Source organism: Gambusia affinis, linkage group LG01 (assembly GCF_019740435.1).
Source record: "Gambusia affinis linkage group LG01, SWU_Gaff_1.0, whole genome shotgun sequence".
Lineage (NCBI taxonomy): Eukaryota > Metazoa > Chordata > Actinopteri > Cyprinodontiformes > Poeciliidae > Gambusia > Gambusia affinis.
In genome coordinates, this window is record NC_057868.1 from 34029499 (window position 1) to 34046061 (window position 16563).

General features: G+C 34.9%; 1 protein-coding gene across 1 annotated transcript in view; it reads right to left on the bottom strand.

Moving 5' to 3' along the window:
- Positions 1-16563, bottom strand: part of LOC122832574 (metabotropic glutamate receptor 4-like) — a 171086-nt gene that overhangs the window by 16571 nt on the left and 137952 nt on the right. The window contains exons 6-8 of the mRNA XM_044119466.1: positions 14455-14609; positions 13906-14046; positions 5019-5219 (exon numbers count right to left, since the gene is read on the bottom strand). Coding sequence (XP_043975401.1) covers positions 5019-5219; positions 13906-14046; positions 14455-14609 — 497 coding nt within the window. The remainder of the gene's footprint in view (positions 1-5018; positions 5220-13905; positions 14047-14454; positions 14610-16563) is intronic.

Consider the following 16563-nt stretch of genomic DNA (forward strand, 5'->3'; position numbering starts at 1 on the left):
CATTGTTCCTCTGTAAATGCCATAGTGCGGCTTTTTGATTGTTGTTTGTACCTGCGAATTCAGGTTTGAAACGTGCAAGCCAGCCTCTGCAGCCCTTGCATTCACTCTCATCCATCAAAATCCTCAGGATTTTAATTGCATTAGTGTCATCCTGTTGCAGTCTGGGCATGTCTAAGCCAACAGCAGGAAGTCACTATTACTATGAAGTGTCTTACCAATCTGAGCAATAAAAGGGAATTGATGTTTGTTTCTTTAGACTTGATTGCCTTAATTGATTACTTGCAGCCTCGCAGGAAGGCACTGCTGTTTGAACGTTCATCAAGTAAATGTAAACAAATTCTTTGTTTAATAATCAGGTCACAGCTTTGATTTAACAAAAAGTCTTGATTAGCTTGACTGTTGTTATACCAGCGGAGATATGAGCAGAACAATATGTAGAGAGGAAAGTCAGAACATATTAATGTTGGGGAAATACCCCGGTGGGTGAAAGACAGCACCCTTGGTAAAGATTCCCTAATATGAATATCTGTTATGGAGATGTGGTGACTCCAATATGCCTCTTTTAATTGTGAATTTTTAAAAATGTATTTACTTCCTTGTAATCTTTGTGTGGTTGGAAGAAAGACTTGGGTAATTGTCCAGCCCTCTATGTTACAGTTACAGTTATTTAACATTTTGTATTTGTTTGACTCTAGTGAGTAAGGTTTCATAGGTAGTTATCTTCCTGACTCAATAACTTCAACATACATCAGACATGTGCAAATGTCATGGTCTATTGCCTTTCCCATTTTGAAAAGTGGACAACAGAAATCCCTATGTCAGATCGAATTACAACCTCAGCAAAGCTGCTGGGTTTCAAGACTTTCTGATAAATTGAAAATAGCAGATGTACACCATAAAGTCATCTGGTGACCAGATTTGACTGTCCAGTCAGAAACTGAAAAAAAAAAAAAAAAAACATTTCTCTTTCTCTTTAAGTGAAACCATCCAAGGCCAGTGTCACCAACTCAGAAACTTTATTACTAAATCATTGGCAACTCTTTACATCAAGGGACTTTCTACTTTGACATTGGAAACTTTACTTGCAAGGACCCCACCATAAGGATATGAATTTAAAGATTTAATAACGGAAGCGATCAAAGCGATGGATGACTGGATGGAGGGAGGAAGGGGTGGAGAAGATGAGTCATCTGGGAGATTTCCAAATGGATGCTAAGTTGAAGATTCAGGGAGGGGTTACAGTCTTCAAGAAATAACCTTTCCAGAGCTTGCAGACAGTGACTAAAAAATAACTAACTAAATAAAAACAAATAAAAAGTGAAGGTAACTCCTGAAGTAGCAGTTCTAAACATAAAAATTGTGTTTTTACTTCATTGACGTAAAAAATCGTTTTAGTAACAGCATATTCAAAACCCATTGTTGGTATTGCAAAATGTCTCACTTAAAATTTTTGAATAATCTCTTTCAGCATCTTTCAGCATATTGGATTAAAATCCTTGTGATGCTGTGTAAGATGATCCATCAATAAGTATGATAAGTTTGTTTGCTGGATATGGAGTCATAGTCTGCAAAGAATCCTACATTCTTGCTTCACGTCCTAGAAGGCTTTAAAATGTTCATGAGGCAGAACATCACTAATGTGAATCATTGATTTTCTTACTCTATCTGTTGTAAAAACACATTGGTTTTATTGTTGTCCTCCAGTCTTCCAGTGATTTAACAAACCATCACAAAATTGGTCATTCAAAAAGATATAGACCTTAAAATATATGACACTTGTCTACCATACAAAGTCCTACACATGCTTTGAGAGTTGACTCGTCTGGTTGAAAACATGATTAAGACTTCAGGATGAATTCAACAATGATTTTATTTTGCACAGACAGAACTGACCTACTTCCATACTAATAAACACACTCTGGAGCAGCTAAAAAAAGAAAAATCCATATAAACTAAAATTATTTCATTTCTTAGACCTATTCTTACCTTACTTCTCTGATCCAGCTTTGTAAAACAAAGCACCTCAAAAGCGCCAGGTGAGATGCTAAGGGAACAAGTTTTAGATTGAGCTTTGGGATATGGCACATTATCCTGATGGAAATAGCAATCGCAAGATGGGTACACATAAAAGTTGTCATAAAGAGAATGACATGGTCAGCATTTTTTATTCTCAATTGATCCTAAGGGGTGCAAAGTATCCTGAGCAAATCTTCTGTACATCATTAAATCACCCGCTGCCTAAACTAAAAGTCAGGATGGATCCATTTTAAGAAAAAAAAAAAATTCTGCTTACACTAAATTATGACCCTACCATCTGACTGTCACACCTAAACGTAAGACTTCTCATAGAAGGCAACTATTTTTCAACTGTTGTCCAATTTTTTAAGAGTCTGCATATTGCAGCCTCAATTTCCCGTTCTTTCCAATAGGAAAGGCACCTGCTTTTGCCTTCTCTTCTCGAAGTCCATTTTCTTCAAAGGTACTTGTCTTATGCAAACATAGATGATGATCTGCATAACCTGGTTTTAATAAGTATCGTCTAACCTACTCTTGCTTGTTACAGAATCTTAAATCACTTTGCACAGTCTAGTCTGCTCTATGACATAAGCAACAAATTTTAGTCCATACAACTGCCATGCACTGCATATGTTTTCTTCTATCTCTTTAATTCAAAGACATTAATGTCTCTGAGCATTTCAGTTGCTGTATTTCCTGCTATACTCAAACCAGCCTATCAGGCTGTTTGGCAACACAAATATAGTGTTTTAAAGGATGGAAATATAATTTATTTTGTATTCTGATGCTCATTTGGAACTTTGCATGCCTTACTTAGTTAGTTAGTTGGTGGTCGCTCTAGCAGACAACCAAAATAATCTACCAGATCTTGTTCCTAGTAAATGACAGCAGTTTGGTAAATATTTTGTTAGGTCAAACAAAGAAGTTGAGAAAAATGTTAGACCGGAAACCTATTTATTTTTTTATAAGCATAATTGAAAATCCAGTTTGAGAATAGCTGCACCATTTGATTAACTGCATGAACAATCAACAATCTGGCTGTTGGACAGCCATTTGGATGTCTCTCTTATCAAACTCTATTGTCAGCTCTCTTGCTGATTGAACAGATTGCTGGTCCAATTTCCTACGCGACTGCTGTGTGTAACAGCAATGAGCTGCTGTGGCTAAAGAAATGCTACCATGTAGAGTTAGATCAGCTGATATTGTTTAAATATCTAATTTTTTTGTATGGGAAGTAGATTTTTTTTATGAAGCCAAAAGCAGCATTTCTTCAAAAGAAGCAAGGCTTGTTTTCTCAAAGTTATATTTGGAATGTCTAATGCAAAACATTATTTTTTTTAGCTTACCTCCTGCTAAGACTGTGGAATTTGTTCCTTACCAGGTGGCAGACAATGATTCTTGAAACTAAAGTGGACTAGAATTGTTTTACCAGACCCAGTATCTGCACATTTCCAATATAATTTCCAGTATTTTTATCATGTGCTTAGGTCATCTATCTCTACCCTTCACCCAGAGGCTCCTCTCTGTAATGTTTTTAGAAATGAATGTGCCCATCACTATGTATTCATTAGTGACTGTGGAGCAAATTTAAGGAATTGCCGAAACATCTGTTTTGCCTTCTGCTTGATCACATGACCCTTTGCTCAAGAGACATGTAATTAGCTCAACATGTGACAGCAGATACTAACAGACATGTAAACATTATCGTGTTTTGCATATGACCTGTTGCTAATCTTGCAGTGCTAATTTTGTTGAATTGAGCGCCAATCTTTAAATGTCATCTTTTGGTCTCTTTTGCTGAGTATTAATCCATGAAGCTGTGAGAATGACTCTGGGCACATTCACAAAAGCATCTTTTTATCTTGGAAAACAACACATATTTTGGGCTTCTCTTTTTTGGATATGATGGAGGATGGCTTATTGTCACGGCAAAGCTGTATGGCCAACTGCTTATGGGGTTTCCCAGCTGCTTGAATGAGAAAGGACAGAATATGATGTGCATGAAAACTAGGCAGCAGAGCTGTTACACCCTTGATCTCTTCCAGTAATATTCTCCCCTGGGATAATAGGATGGGCTATTTGCAAGTAAGAGTCACTAACCAGAAAAAAACTGCAATGTCTTTGCTCTTAAATCGAGCTAAATGCAACACCAATCTGCCAGCTAACATTCTTCCACTCAAAGTTACGGGTCTACTCCAAAATATGCTGATGCCATTGACAATGTCTGCTTTAAAGCCCAGTGCATTAATGAAGCTAGTTGAGACTAGCACCACTTATAGCTTAGTACAACAGTTTGTAATCACCAAGACTGATTACAGACAAGTTGACAAAAATTACTGCAGATGACACTGAAATCTCCCTACAGCTTTTGTGTCAAAGTACTGTATGTAGCAGGTGTTGTACCGTACAAAAAGGTAGTTTGTTTTATTGCATATATTGATATGTATGAAACCTCAAGTTATTTGTCATTCGTAGCATTCAGCTTCAGCCGTAATAGATGAATAGCTGTCAGTTAAGTGTCTTCCCATTCTCATTTCTGTGCAATTTGAACTCAGCTGCCAGCGCCCTTGAAGTCAGAAATCACTTGCATGGGCAATTCCATGGTGACAAGATAAGTCAGGAAAATCTCACAAAGCAAAGTTTCTGCTTATCATCAGCTATGATAAAACATGCTCTTCTTCTGGTGATTGTTAAGATTCTTACAGATCTTTGCCTTTATGCTTGTTGGGAATAATTTACAGTCAGTGAAGACCAGTGGATTCTTATAAAACCTCTGAGTATGCATCTTGTGTGCACAGAAAAGTTAAAAAAATGGGACATGTGGGATGCCTTAGATACCAACAAACAAAAAAACTAGTGGGCTTTGTTAAACAAACCTTATATGTTATAGTTCTTATAATATTTTGGTATAGCTTACACATATAGCACAATAGAGTAGCTTTTAGTACACACTATGCATGCATTTTTAAATTTAACCTGTTAGATGTAGCAGACAAACATACCTGTAAAGTTGACATTGCGAATATACTTGAGAAGTAGTGTGCCATTGATGGTCTCCATTTTGGGGCAGAGGCCAACTTTTCCAGGACAGAGGTCTTTGTGCATACTATGGAGAGCATGAGCCATGGCATATACAGCATCTATAACGAATTGGACCTTCCCCTCCTGTTCGTACGATGAATCTTTTCCAATCCGCTCGTGATCTGAAGAGAAAAACATCAACATAAAAGAACATTACAATTAAATGATGACTTTCATACTGTTTTCTTTGCTAAGCCAAGAAAAAAAAAGATGGACTCTTTTTTTAATAAAAGGAAAACAACATTTATATCAAAATTGGACCTTAATATCAATGGATGTTCTTTGAGCTAAACAATAGTTACTAGATGTGTAAAAATCAAGCAAATTATAACCCTTCAAGAAGTCTGATTACTCAATTGTGAAACCATTTTCCCTGTTATTTTAATTTATGTTGAGACTGACATTGAATTCCATGTTAAAATAATTGCATGCTATTTTTGCAAGACATCAATCAGGAATACCACTGTGCAAATTCAGTGATCTTCTTTTAGAGCCTTTCTCAGTCACTGGGACCCACACACTTTTATGCAGAAACACTTTATGTCTCTTGTGCTGTCCAGTTAAAGCCCATGGTCGTGTTTGATGATACCATGGAAGCATGCTTGTAAAAGACTGATTTATGGTTTAAATGAAGTCATAAACTATAGCTACAAATACTGTAGAATCAGGAGTGTGAGATGACAGAGGTGTGCCTCTGTTGTTTATATAATCTCTCTTTGTTTATCTCCATCAAGCCATGTGCCACCTTGAATCTATTAATCATCAGTGTAGAGCTTGACAGAGTGGCATGAGTGGAGAGGAAGACATAGTCAGACTGGCCTAATCATTCTTCACTATTAATGTAATTAGTTATGACATGTGTATATTAATCATGGCTTGAGTTGTTTTAACGCTTTAGAAATGCATTACTCGCCAAGCAAATTTTCAATTATCGTCTTAATTCTCCTATTAACCATTGCCCTACCACATGGGTTTATTCAATAGGTTTATTTAAACACTATTCCATCCCTTCCTTAATCAAGTTAAATGTGAAAAAGAAAAATGCTTTAGATCATGTATATTTTTCTGTTTCTTGGTCTGGTAATGGTTTATCTTTAACAACATCATTGCTTTTAGTATTTTATTCATTCTAATATCTTATTTTCGTCCATTGTTGAACTTTTGATAATGCAATGTCAGCTAACTGTGGAAGCTTTAAAAAGTTTTGAGAAAATCTTTCTCTTTGAAGAACAGCAACAGTGTTTATCTGATCAGAACTAATTCCAAGTAGACGCTCTCTATTTGCCAAGAATTGTGATTTATGCTGCAAAGACAAATCTTTCATTTATGCACAAACTTGTAAACATTTCAATGTTTATGACAGAAGATGTATGTTTCCTTTTATGTATGCAAGCATGTGCTTCAAAGCTTGATCAAGATTTTGAAGATTTTAAATCTTGCAAGAAAGAAAAGGCAAAGCCTTTCCTCACTTGTCGAAAATGATTAAATTGAAGATGTTAAATTTCATCAGAAGTTTAAAGTTTCATTTCAAACAGTAGTTCTTATTAATGTATTGTAAAATAGTCTAGGAGCTATTAATACATTTTACAGATTATACTGCAGTAAATAATTCATCACATATATTTTTTTCTGTTGTTAGAAAATGTTCAAACTGCATTAATCCCTGACAGTGAGATAAAAAAACGGTTATGTATTTTTATGACGGGTATGTAAATATCTGGTTTCAGCTTTACATTAGACTTCAAAGTTGAATGATATTTTGTGTTGAGTTATAAATAAATAAAGTATTACCTTCAAAATATTATAGATAAGGTCAGTTCTTCAAGAGTAAAAAGTGAAAAACTTGATGTATCGCTTATGTGGTTCATTTTTTACATATGTGACTTTTCTGCCTACTGTTTCTTTCTTAATCTAATTTCCTGAAATGCACTGCTATATTTCTTCAAAATCCACAGCAAAAGTTTTATATGCTCAAAATGGTCAAGGAACATTTGATAGAGGAAGAAAGTCCATCCATCCACCGTCTAACCCAACTTTTCTTAACCGGTGGTCGTCTCCAGCGGTCATTGAGCAAGAAGGAAGGAAAATAAAAAGTTAAATGCTCCACAAGTGTTATAGATTTATGTACAATAACATAAGAATAACTGTATAAATGTAAGAAATCATCCAGATAATAAATTCGTATTCAAGAAACAGGCTTTCTCAAAAGATGAACATTTGCAGTGTTACATAATTTATCACGAGAGGTGAAACTAGGGCATCGTAAAATATGTACCGGTTAATACAAGTGACAATGTAAATTAGAAACAATGGTACATTTCTTGAAAAGGCCAAAACCCCCAGCAGCTTGAGTAAATTAAAATTCTTGGCCAGTGAGAAAATGCTGCAAGCATATTTCTCTGAAGCATGACTAAGTGTAGTACTCAGGCCAATAGATCAGTCGGTCATTTGCAGGCTCAAGAGTTCCAAGGATCAGGTTTGCCAAATATGTGTGGTCAAAGAGTTCAGAGTACAGTATCTACATGAAAACCTGTAATTTATTCTTTTCCCTATATATATTTTTCTAGGCATAAAAAAGCATAATATTATTTTTAGGAGTAACAGCACAGTTATTGATTACAGTTTACTATTAAGCAAAAATACTCTTCTGTTTACATTATTGTAATATAAAATATTTTGCAAGACATTGCAAAAAAGCAACTACAAGGGAGTACATCAAGTTTTTATATTAATTAAGCTAACTCTTGTTTCTACCTAGAATGCATTCAAAAAGCAGCAGAAGCAGCAACTTCTGTCTTTAATTTATGTCTCCAGAGTAATGTGCTCATGCGTATAATTGAACTGTTGGGTATCCGTGTTTTGCCTGAACATAATGCACAGAACTTGATGCTATCTGCATAAAACAGAAGATCAGGAGTTTACTGATTTGGCATTTACAAGCATACAGATTCAAATAAAATGTAAGCTAAGGCTAAAATAAAAAAAATTGCTTGAAATAGCAATATAACATGGTTGTAGTATATTGATTTTTCCCATGCTGATATTTCATTTACCAGTACTGTAGAATCAAATATGTATTTGTAGTAGTCCTGGACTAAAATAATTTTATCTTATTCTAGTTTTATGGCTTGAATTTTAGTTATATAATTTGACTTTTACATCTGACAGAAGATTTTACCTTCTTCAAATTATAGTTCACTGTTGTATGGTTTTCAATTCCCTGTTTAACATAACAAAGTTATCATGTTCCTACAAGTTAGCCTCTGATTGGCTGAGCTGTCATTATGGCCGCTCATTTCACATGCTGCAGACCTGTGGTGTGTTTGCAGAGTCAAAGAACCAAAATATTACCATTATATTCTCTGAAAATAATGCTAATGCTCAGAAATATACAGAAATCTAATGCATTTTTCAAATCATAGTGGCTGTATTGTTGGAAGGTCAAATATTCATCCTTTTAACTAATAAATAATCACTGATGTCATTTGAAATAGCTTTAAAAAGTTTCATATATATATATATATATATATATATATATATATATATATATATATATATATATATATATATATATATATATATGTTGTAGATTCATACATAAAATAGTTTCAAAATCAGGCTGAGGTAAGCAGTGGTTCTTCAATAATTTCCCTCATGAATGCTGCACTGTAAATGCTTGCTGCTGAGACCTTTCTGTATAAATCTATATACCTAACTTGAGTGAGGTGATAATACAAGGTTTTCTACAGACTGGCTGCCCTCCACACTTCCTGTTCATATAAATCCACAGCATGGAGTCTGCAGAATATTGAAAAGATCACCTGGGAGCTTGGGCAGTTGTCAAGAACAGTATGTTTATGCACTGGGGTCAGACAAGCAAAGTCGGTACATATTTCCTTGGTATGCTGAGCACCTTACTGAGTCCTGCTGCGGGCTCCAGATCTTATGGAAATGTACATTTGCAGTTAGGAAAATTTTGGAAGCAGAATCTGTGATAATGGCTGGCAGGAATGTTTAACATTTTGACTGAATTACTTTAGGTGAAATGGGTGCCTTATTTTTGTCTTGAACGCCATAAAGCTAATTTATTTGTGAAAATTCAAGCCAATTTTCCAAGTAATTTGACAGGCAGTTTTTTTAACTTATGAAAGCTTGTACAGGGACATCATCTCACATTAACATAGTGTCTTTTTGGGGTATATTAAGGATTAATATCACCTGCAAAATTGTGGCAATGATCCAACAAAAATTGAATTTTTGTTTCGTTTTTCTAAACACGTTTAGATGAAGACATTCTAGTTACAATCTTGGTTTACACGTAACGGTACACATCGAAAAGGTGTAATGCTGTCGCCACGCCACTAGTGGGTGCTAGATTCTTTGAAACTAAGTGCGCATGTGATTAAAAAAAAGTTCTACTTTTTTAGAGCGCTTAACAAACGAGTGCTTGTTATGAGAGCTGAACAAGCACACGTGTATTTTTCCACCTGGGCGGTACGGAGCGGTTTAGAGTCACTGGGGGAAACTGTATCTGATGGGGAAACACAATTTGTAATAACACCAGCATGGTCAGTAGTTTCTTCTTCTGTGGGTTGTAGGAAGCAGCTATGCTGTGCGTCATACTAAGCATGAGCTAGGGATTCCCTGACATAAAAGAAACATTTACTCTGTTTACAAGACAACAGACAAGAATGCGGAAATGGATCCGGGTCATTTTGGACCCACTTATGGAAGAATATGGTGGTAATATAAAACATGTTATTTCTTAAAATGTGTAAAAGGTAAATTTAAAATTTTAATTGCATGATATCAATAACATGTTTGTTGAGGAATACCTGGAATATGAAGTGATATTACAAAAAGATGACCTCGCCGGGTCCAAAGGGACCCACTTGGGCTTCAGAGGGTTAAAAACTTCCAAAAACTGCATCTAAAGAGAAACTACCATTGCTCAGATAAAGCGTTTCATTTTTCCACAGTGGAATAAAGAGCACTCTGCAGTCAGGCATTTGTCTGCTTCTGTTAGCCTTGATGATTCATGTTAGCAGGGATTCAAATCAGCAGTGACTCAAAGTTTGTTTCACTCAAACTGTGTCAACAAAAGCTGGTGGACCTTCGCAAGACTGTCATTTTTACCACTGCCTGGTGCAAATTAAAAATGTAATTAAAGAAAGGTGTAAGAAAACACTGGTATCCTCAGCACTGTGTTCATTCTTTTAAAAATATATATTTTGTATTCAGGATGTAAAAATCAATTTTTACAAGAAACTATTTCATATGAGATTTTTCCATAATATTATTTTGAATAAATGTACTTTAGAAGTTTTAAGGAACATGTTGTTTGTATCAATTCTGATCATTTCTGATAAAAGCTCCTTTTTAGTGCATTTGTGTCATTGCTGATTTCTGACTTCTCAAATATAGAAAATTAGATTTTTCCAAAGACAAAAGTTTTTTTCAAACAATTTGTATATTCTGTGCAATAATTTCCTATGACATTTTTAGAACAAAGGCATGAAGCAGTTGACTGTTACAATATTGGTCAAAGCTATCATTTAATCTGAAGTCTATGATTTCCGATTGTTTTTATAATAAACAGTCATTTAATAATGTGAAATTGGAAGTTTGCATCATAATTTAACCTAGAGGGGGCAAGCAGTGATTAGCATTAAGATCTTGATGTGTATAGGAAAACATTGTCAAACATCTCCAAACAAAAGGAACACCAGGGAAAATTTTTACAAGGACATACAAATGAGAAACTTAATTAAATGTGATACAATAAAGGAAAGAACAAACAAAAGAAGACGTGTTTCAATACTTTTAGCTCATAAAACTTTGCCAGGCTGTGCTGGAGGCTTCTTCCTGTTAAAGTATGAAAAAGACTGAATGAAATTAACCGTTCACTGCTGCATGTTTGGTCAACTACTCATCAAATTCCAGGTAAGTCATTAAACTTAACCTAAAAATTACGTGGAACTTGGGAGAAAACTGCTAACTCCCAAATTTTCTTAGTAAGCATTAAGATCATACATGTGATGTCCAAGTGAGATTCAGGAAACTGCACAGCAAATAACATATTAAAATCCATCAAGTTCTTGTTAAGTATCAATCAATCAATCAATCAATAAACATTTATTTGTATAGCAAATTTCAGCAGCAAAGCATTTCTAAGTGCTTTACATCATAACAAACACAAAAACACAATGCAACATAGAATCAACAATCAAAACATTACATTAAGTCAAGTGCCATCGTTTAATTCATAACTGATTAAGTTTTGAATACATTTCTAAATTGCACAAGTCTTGTCCTTGCATAGATAAAAGGAACGCTGGGAGATGCATTAAGATGTGAATTATACATCTCCTGCTTTTTCTTCACACAATGATGCACTTTATTCCTTGGCTTAGAAGACGTAACAACCTATATGATATAAATGTTACCTGTAAAGTGAATCCAAACTGTAAAGCTCCAATATAAAAATGAAAAGGCAATAACATGCGGTCACCCATTTCTCATAGCTATTAATATATACATATAAACCCTGACAACTTGTACTTTAGAATTTCTGAAATTTGCTCAGTAAACACCAAGAGTTCAAAACACAAGAATGCTGAATGGTGAATTTCAGGAATTGAGGTACATGCTGTCCTCTTTTGCATTGTTTTGAATCATATAGCAACCAGAATTTATGTGCCTTGACGGAGGGGAAGAAGAAATTACTGTGCTTTCAAACAGAACAAAGCAGAGAAGAGGAAGAGAACGTGCAAAGAGCTCTGAGAAGAATCATTGTACCCTTTGCTCTTAAAATTTTATTATGCCCAGGAGGCTTTTCAGAGGATGAAAAGGGCAGCAGCAATTTAGCTCAAGAGCAGCCACCATGACTACTGATAAATACAAAAATCATTCACAAATTAAGTGTTCTCCTGATAGTAAAGGTTGCTGAAGGTATTACTTTGTGTTGGTCATTGGACACAATGTTGTGAAGTAAGTTGACAATCCAATATTTAATGGTTAACCTTTTGTTCACTTGCTACTAATTAGTGGAAATAATGATTGGTTAATCCTTAAAAATATGGAGAAAGCTACTCTGACACGCATAAAATTGTTTGTTATTATTGACTAAAAAGCTTCATTAGCAGTGAAGAAGAAGACTCTTGCAGGGCAACTTTTTTGCAGGTCACATTTTCATTCTAGACTGAGCATCCCAAACCTTTGTGCAAGAAAGCCGCAGGCAATCTTTTTTTTTTTCTGCCCTTGTTGAAAGTTCTGGTTCCTTTGGAGACAATACAAGAATGCATTATTTGTTTCCACACAGTTCACCCAGACAAGATGATTGTAGTTAAAAGTTTCTGCACGCAGTAAAATCTATTCACATAATTCATTTTTAAAGCTACAAGTTTATGGAATATTTTATATCAGCCCACTTTGCAAGACCAAGAGGTTCAATACATTTCCAAATACACAGCATCCAGTTTGGCCCAGATTTTATTCAAAAAGTCTAATTCAACCCCAGCCATAATTCAAGTAAAGGAGTAGTTTGACAATGCATTAATACCGCTGAAGAAAGGCGCCTAAGTGGCATCCTGATGAGAGACGCCTCTATTCAGAGGCAGCAATAAATTTGTGTCGTGTAGAGGTTTGTGTTACTGTGCTTGAGACAGCGAAGAAACTGGTGTATAATTTTATGGGTTTTGAGAAGCAGCTGTGTCCATGTTTTATTGTCTGATGTGCATCTAATGGATGTCATAATCCATGTGCAGCAGCAGCTGTAGGGCTGTGGCACTATATAAATTTTCATTTTGGGATCCTAAAACTTACTTTAAGGTATGCAAAATCATGTTTTGCATACATTTGATTAGCTAGTATGATAATTTACACAACTGTAATTGCAATTGTGGCTCACTTTATGAATAACATAAAGGTTTTTCATAAGCAGTAGTGGTGAATGTGCCTGTTTGTGCTTCTGTTGACCTATCAGTTTGCTCGATCATTCTCTTCCCCAGAAAGAATCCAGAAAGCCCTAGATTTGGCATGAGCGTCCAAATTCGAGGGATAGGACAAAGCAGTCGGGCAGGAGGGTTAAATGGGATCAGGACCTTAATCTTCTAGAGGGATTTTACAGTGTTTATCTTGGTTGTAAACTCAACAAATGTCAGAGAAATCTTGGAAAAGTTTAAAATAATCGAGCAATCTCTGGTCCTTTTTTTCTAGTCACAAAATACAGACCAATTTGTTTTAGCTAAAGCAGAGAAAAGTTTTAAAAATTTACAAAGTCTATTTTTATGTAAATTTTTGTTCTGATTCTGTACTGTATCCCTGCATAACATATTAAGAAAAAATGCACAAATGTAAGATTTATATGCCTTGAAATATTAGAAATGCAATCTTGCAAAGCACTACAAGATAAGAGGCAAGCCTGAAGAATCTAATGATTTAATGACGAAAACGTTTCTTTCTAATGAGCTGACTTGATATGCTATTGATTGTTTTCACTGCAAGCACAGGCCTATTTTTGTAATTGCTGCTGTGCACTTCAAATATATATAACACATATTAAGAGCATTCATTTCTCTTACAGAGTTACACATTCCCATTCACTTATTACATGAATTATATTTTCTGCTATATTAGAAGAGTGTAACTAATGCCCCAATAATAAAAAAAAAAAAACATGCATCCAAAGTGGAGGCACAAATTTTGACGCAAACCCACATAAGCATAATATATTCATGACACAGCCAAGCTGTACACTTGGTTATTGATTAAGTGTTGAGGCTTCTTTTCCATTCATTGAAAACTCACTTGTACACTTTTTGATGCCAGATCCTTTCTTCACAGCATGTCGACTAAGCTTGCACTGGAAGTTGTTCTCCCAAAACTCTGCAAACCAGATATTTCGTCTGTTGTTCTCTAATGTTCGGCTGATGAAGTACCGATCAAAACCTGAAAGTCATAAGAATTAGAAAGTTTTTAAAGCATGTTTCCAAAGCACAAAAACAAATTATTTCATGTAAGTGAATTATAAAATACAGTTAAAACCTCTTTGCACTACTGTGTCAGATATTAACGTTGGCATATTTAAGTTATTTAATTTTCTCCTCTCTCTCCTTTGAACTACAGTATGTGAGCCAGACAGCAACTTTGTCAAAACGTCAAAATGCACCTAAAGGGGAAACCGTGAATAAGGACGATTTGAAGAAGTTTTTTCAGAAGCCTTGAACTTCAAATTGGAGTAGAAGACATATTCATATTCTTTGAAATTGCTCTATGGCTCATCAGTCTTATTTTATACATGATTTGAAGCTAGCAAAAAATCATGATGCCACTGCAGCACCAGTCACAAGGGAATACCTTTAATGGACTGTCGTTTTGGTAGGATGGTAACAGCCCCTTCTGCCATTTCCTCTTGGTTCAGGATTGGAGCACCTTTGGAACCCCAGCTATCGGAACCTACCCAGATGAAATGACCTGTTTGATTGGCTCTTTTAGCTGCTTGAAGTAGGCGTCTGTGGGATGGAACAGAAAACAAATACATTTTTTAATATACTATATATATTGTGTTTAGGTATAAATGTGAGCAACCTGCAAAATACATGGTTGGACAGACAGATGAATGGAGTCTAACACACAGCAAAACTGTAAAAAAGCCATTGGTCTGTTAAAATGCTCTATATTATGTATTTCAGGTCCCAGGCAGCTTGTTGCTTGACATGTTCAAGTAGTTCAAGTAGAATTTGGATGACAAAGAACTAAAATTTAACAGCATCCATTATGGTGGTTTTAGCATAATCAAACCTTATTAGATGTTAGCTTTAAGCTTATTGTAACTAATAAATATTAGGAACATATAGCGGGCTCTGCTGTAAATGTTTAATGAAGGATGTCTCAGATAGAAATGTTAAACAAAACCCAAAAGATTTGGCATGTGAAATATTGCTTTAAAAAAGCAAGACAAAACAAAAATGTGTTTCTGGACCTACTGTTTGCCCTTTACCATTCCCACTGTCTTTTGTCCAGTACAAACAAATGAAAAACAATTTCTAACAAAATTTGTGACAGTGCCTTTTACATTTTTGAGTTTACAGGATGGTTGAAGACTTTTAATTAACAATTTTCAGCAGTCTTATTCAATAATCTCAATTTTAACTTGTGTACAAGCCATACCTTCTCAACTATTGTAATAGATTTTAAATCTTTTATATATGCTTATAGCCATCTGTTTTTGAAAAAGGGAGCAAATCCCACTGTCAAAGTGATATTTTTAGGGGTTTAAATAAGTTATGTTAGAATATTTTACAACATTTATGTTTTGAGACTTAACTGAAAACATCTATAAATCCCTCCTGGACCAGGAGCAGATCTTCTGGTAAAAAAAGAGGCAGCTGGTGCTGTGAGTGCTTGTACAAGGGGAATCTGGCACCATTTAATTATTAAAAATATGTGAATATTACAACTTACAATACAAACTCTTCAGAGTGATTTTTAACACAGAATATAAAAACTTTAAAGAAGCCACACATTATGGCTGTAGAACATAACGTGTAATACTAATCAGCACACTCCTGTTTTTTTGATTCAAAAGCAAGTGAGACAAAAATCCCTTTAAAACTGGATCAAATGTCACCAATCTATGGACATTTACAAAGTCTTCTCAAAGTTCTAAGTTTATTTTTGTATTTGGAAGAATTGTCTTTTAATTTTCATGAGTTGGATGAAAGGTTTTGGTGTTGCTACAACAGCTTGCTGAAATTTAGGCCCGTGACTCGCCTTCCTGGCTGATGTCTTAAGATGCTACTTCAGCATTTCATCATAATGTTTTTCTTCATGATACCATATATTTTGTTAAGTGCACCAATCCCTCCTACAGCGGCAAACCCAAACATAATGCTGTTACTTTGCACTTCACACACACCTGAAATAAATTTAAACTGTAATCTGTTTATGTTTTGATTTAAAAGTAATGGTTGATTAGCCCATATTTATTGAGAGCTTTTTTTCCTGTGCAAAATGACATTCTATAACACATTCTACCTGCAACTTCTTTATGTTTGTGGCTGTGTTTTAAAGTTGGTTCAGCTATTTCATCAAAGTTAAGCTCTGAGTCACAGAGTCCCTCTTCTCCCTCTCTACTATGGATAGAAAGGACAGAATGTAGCATCTGTGGCCATAAAGAAACTTTACTCAAGGATGTAGCAGTCTAAAGGGTTTATGAAACTATGTTCCTGATTTTTTTCCTGATTTATTTTTATTTTTTGATGATGTCACACTAGGAACCAGCAATGCACGTGTCTCAATGTGTCTTTAGTTGATTTAAATATTGTGAATTAAACTGGCATAAGTCAAGTCATTTAAAGTCATAGTGATTTCATTTTACCTCTGAACATGAAAAATAAAAAATATATATTTTTGCATCCAATTAATCTAGTTTTAGCAAACATGAATAATTTTTTAACTCTTGCC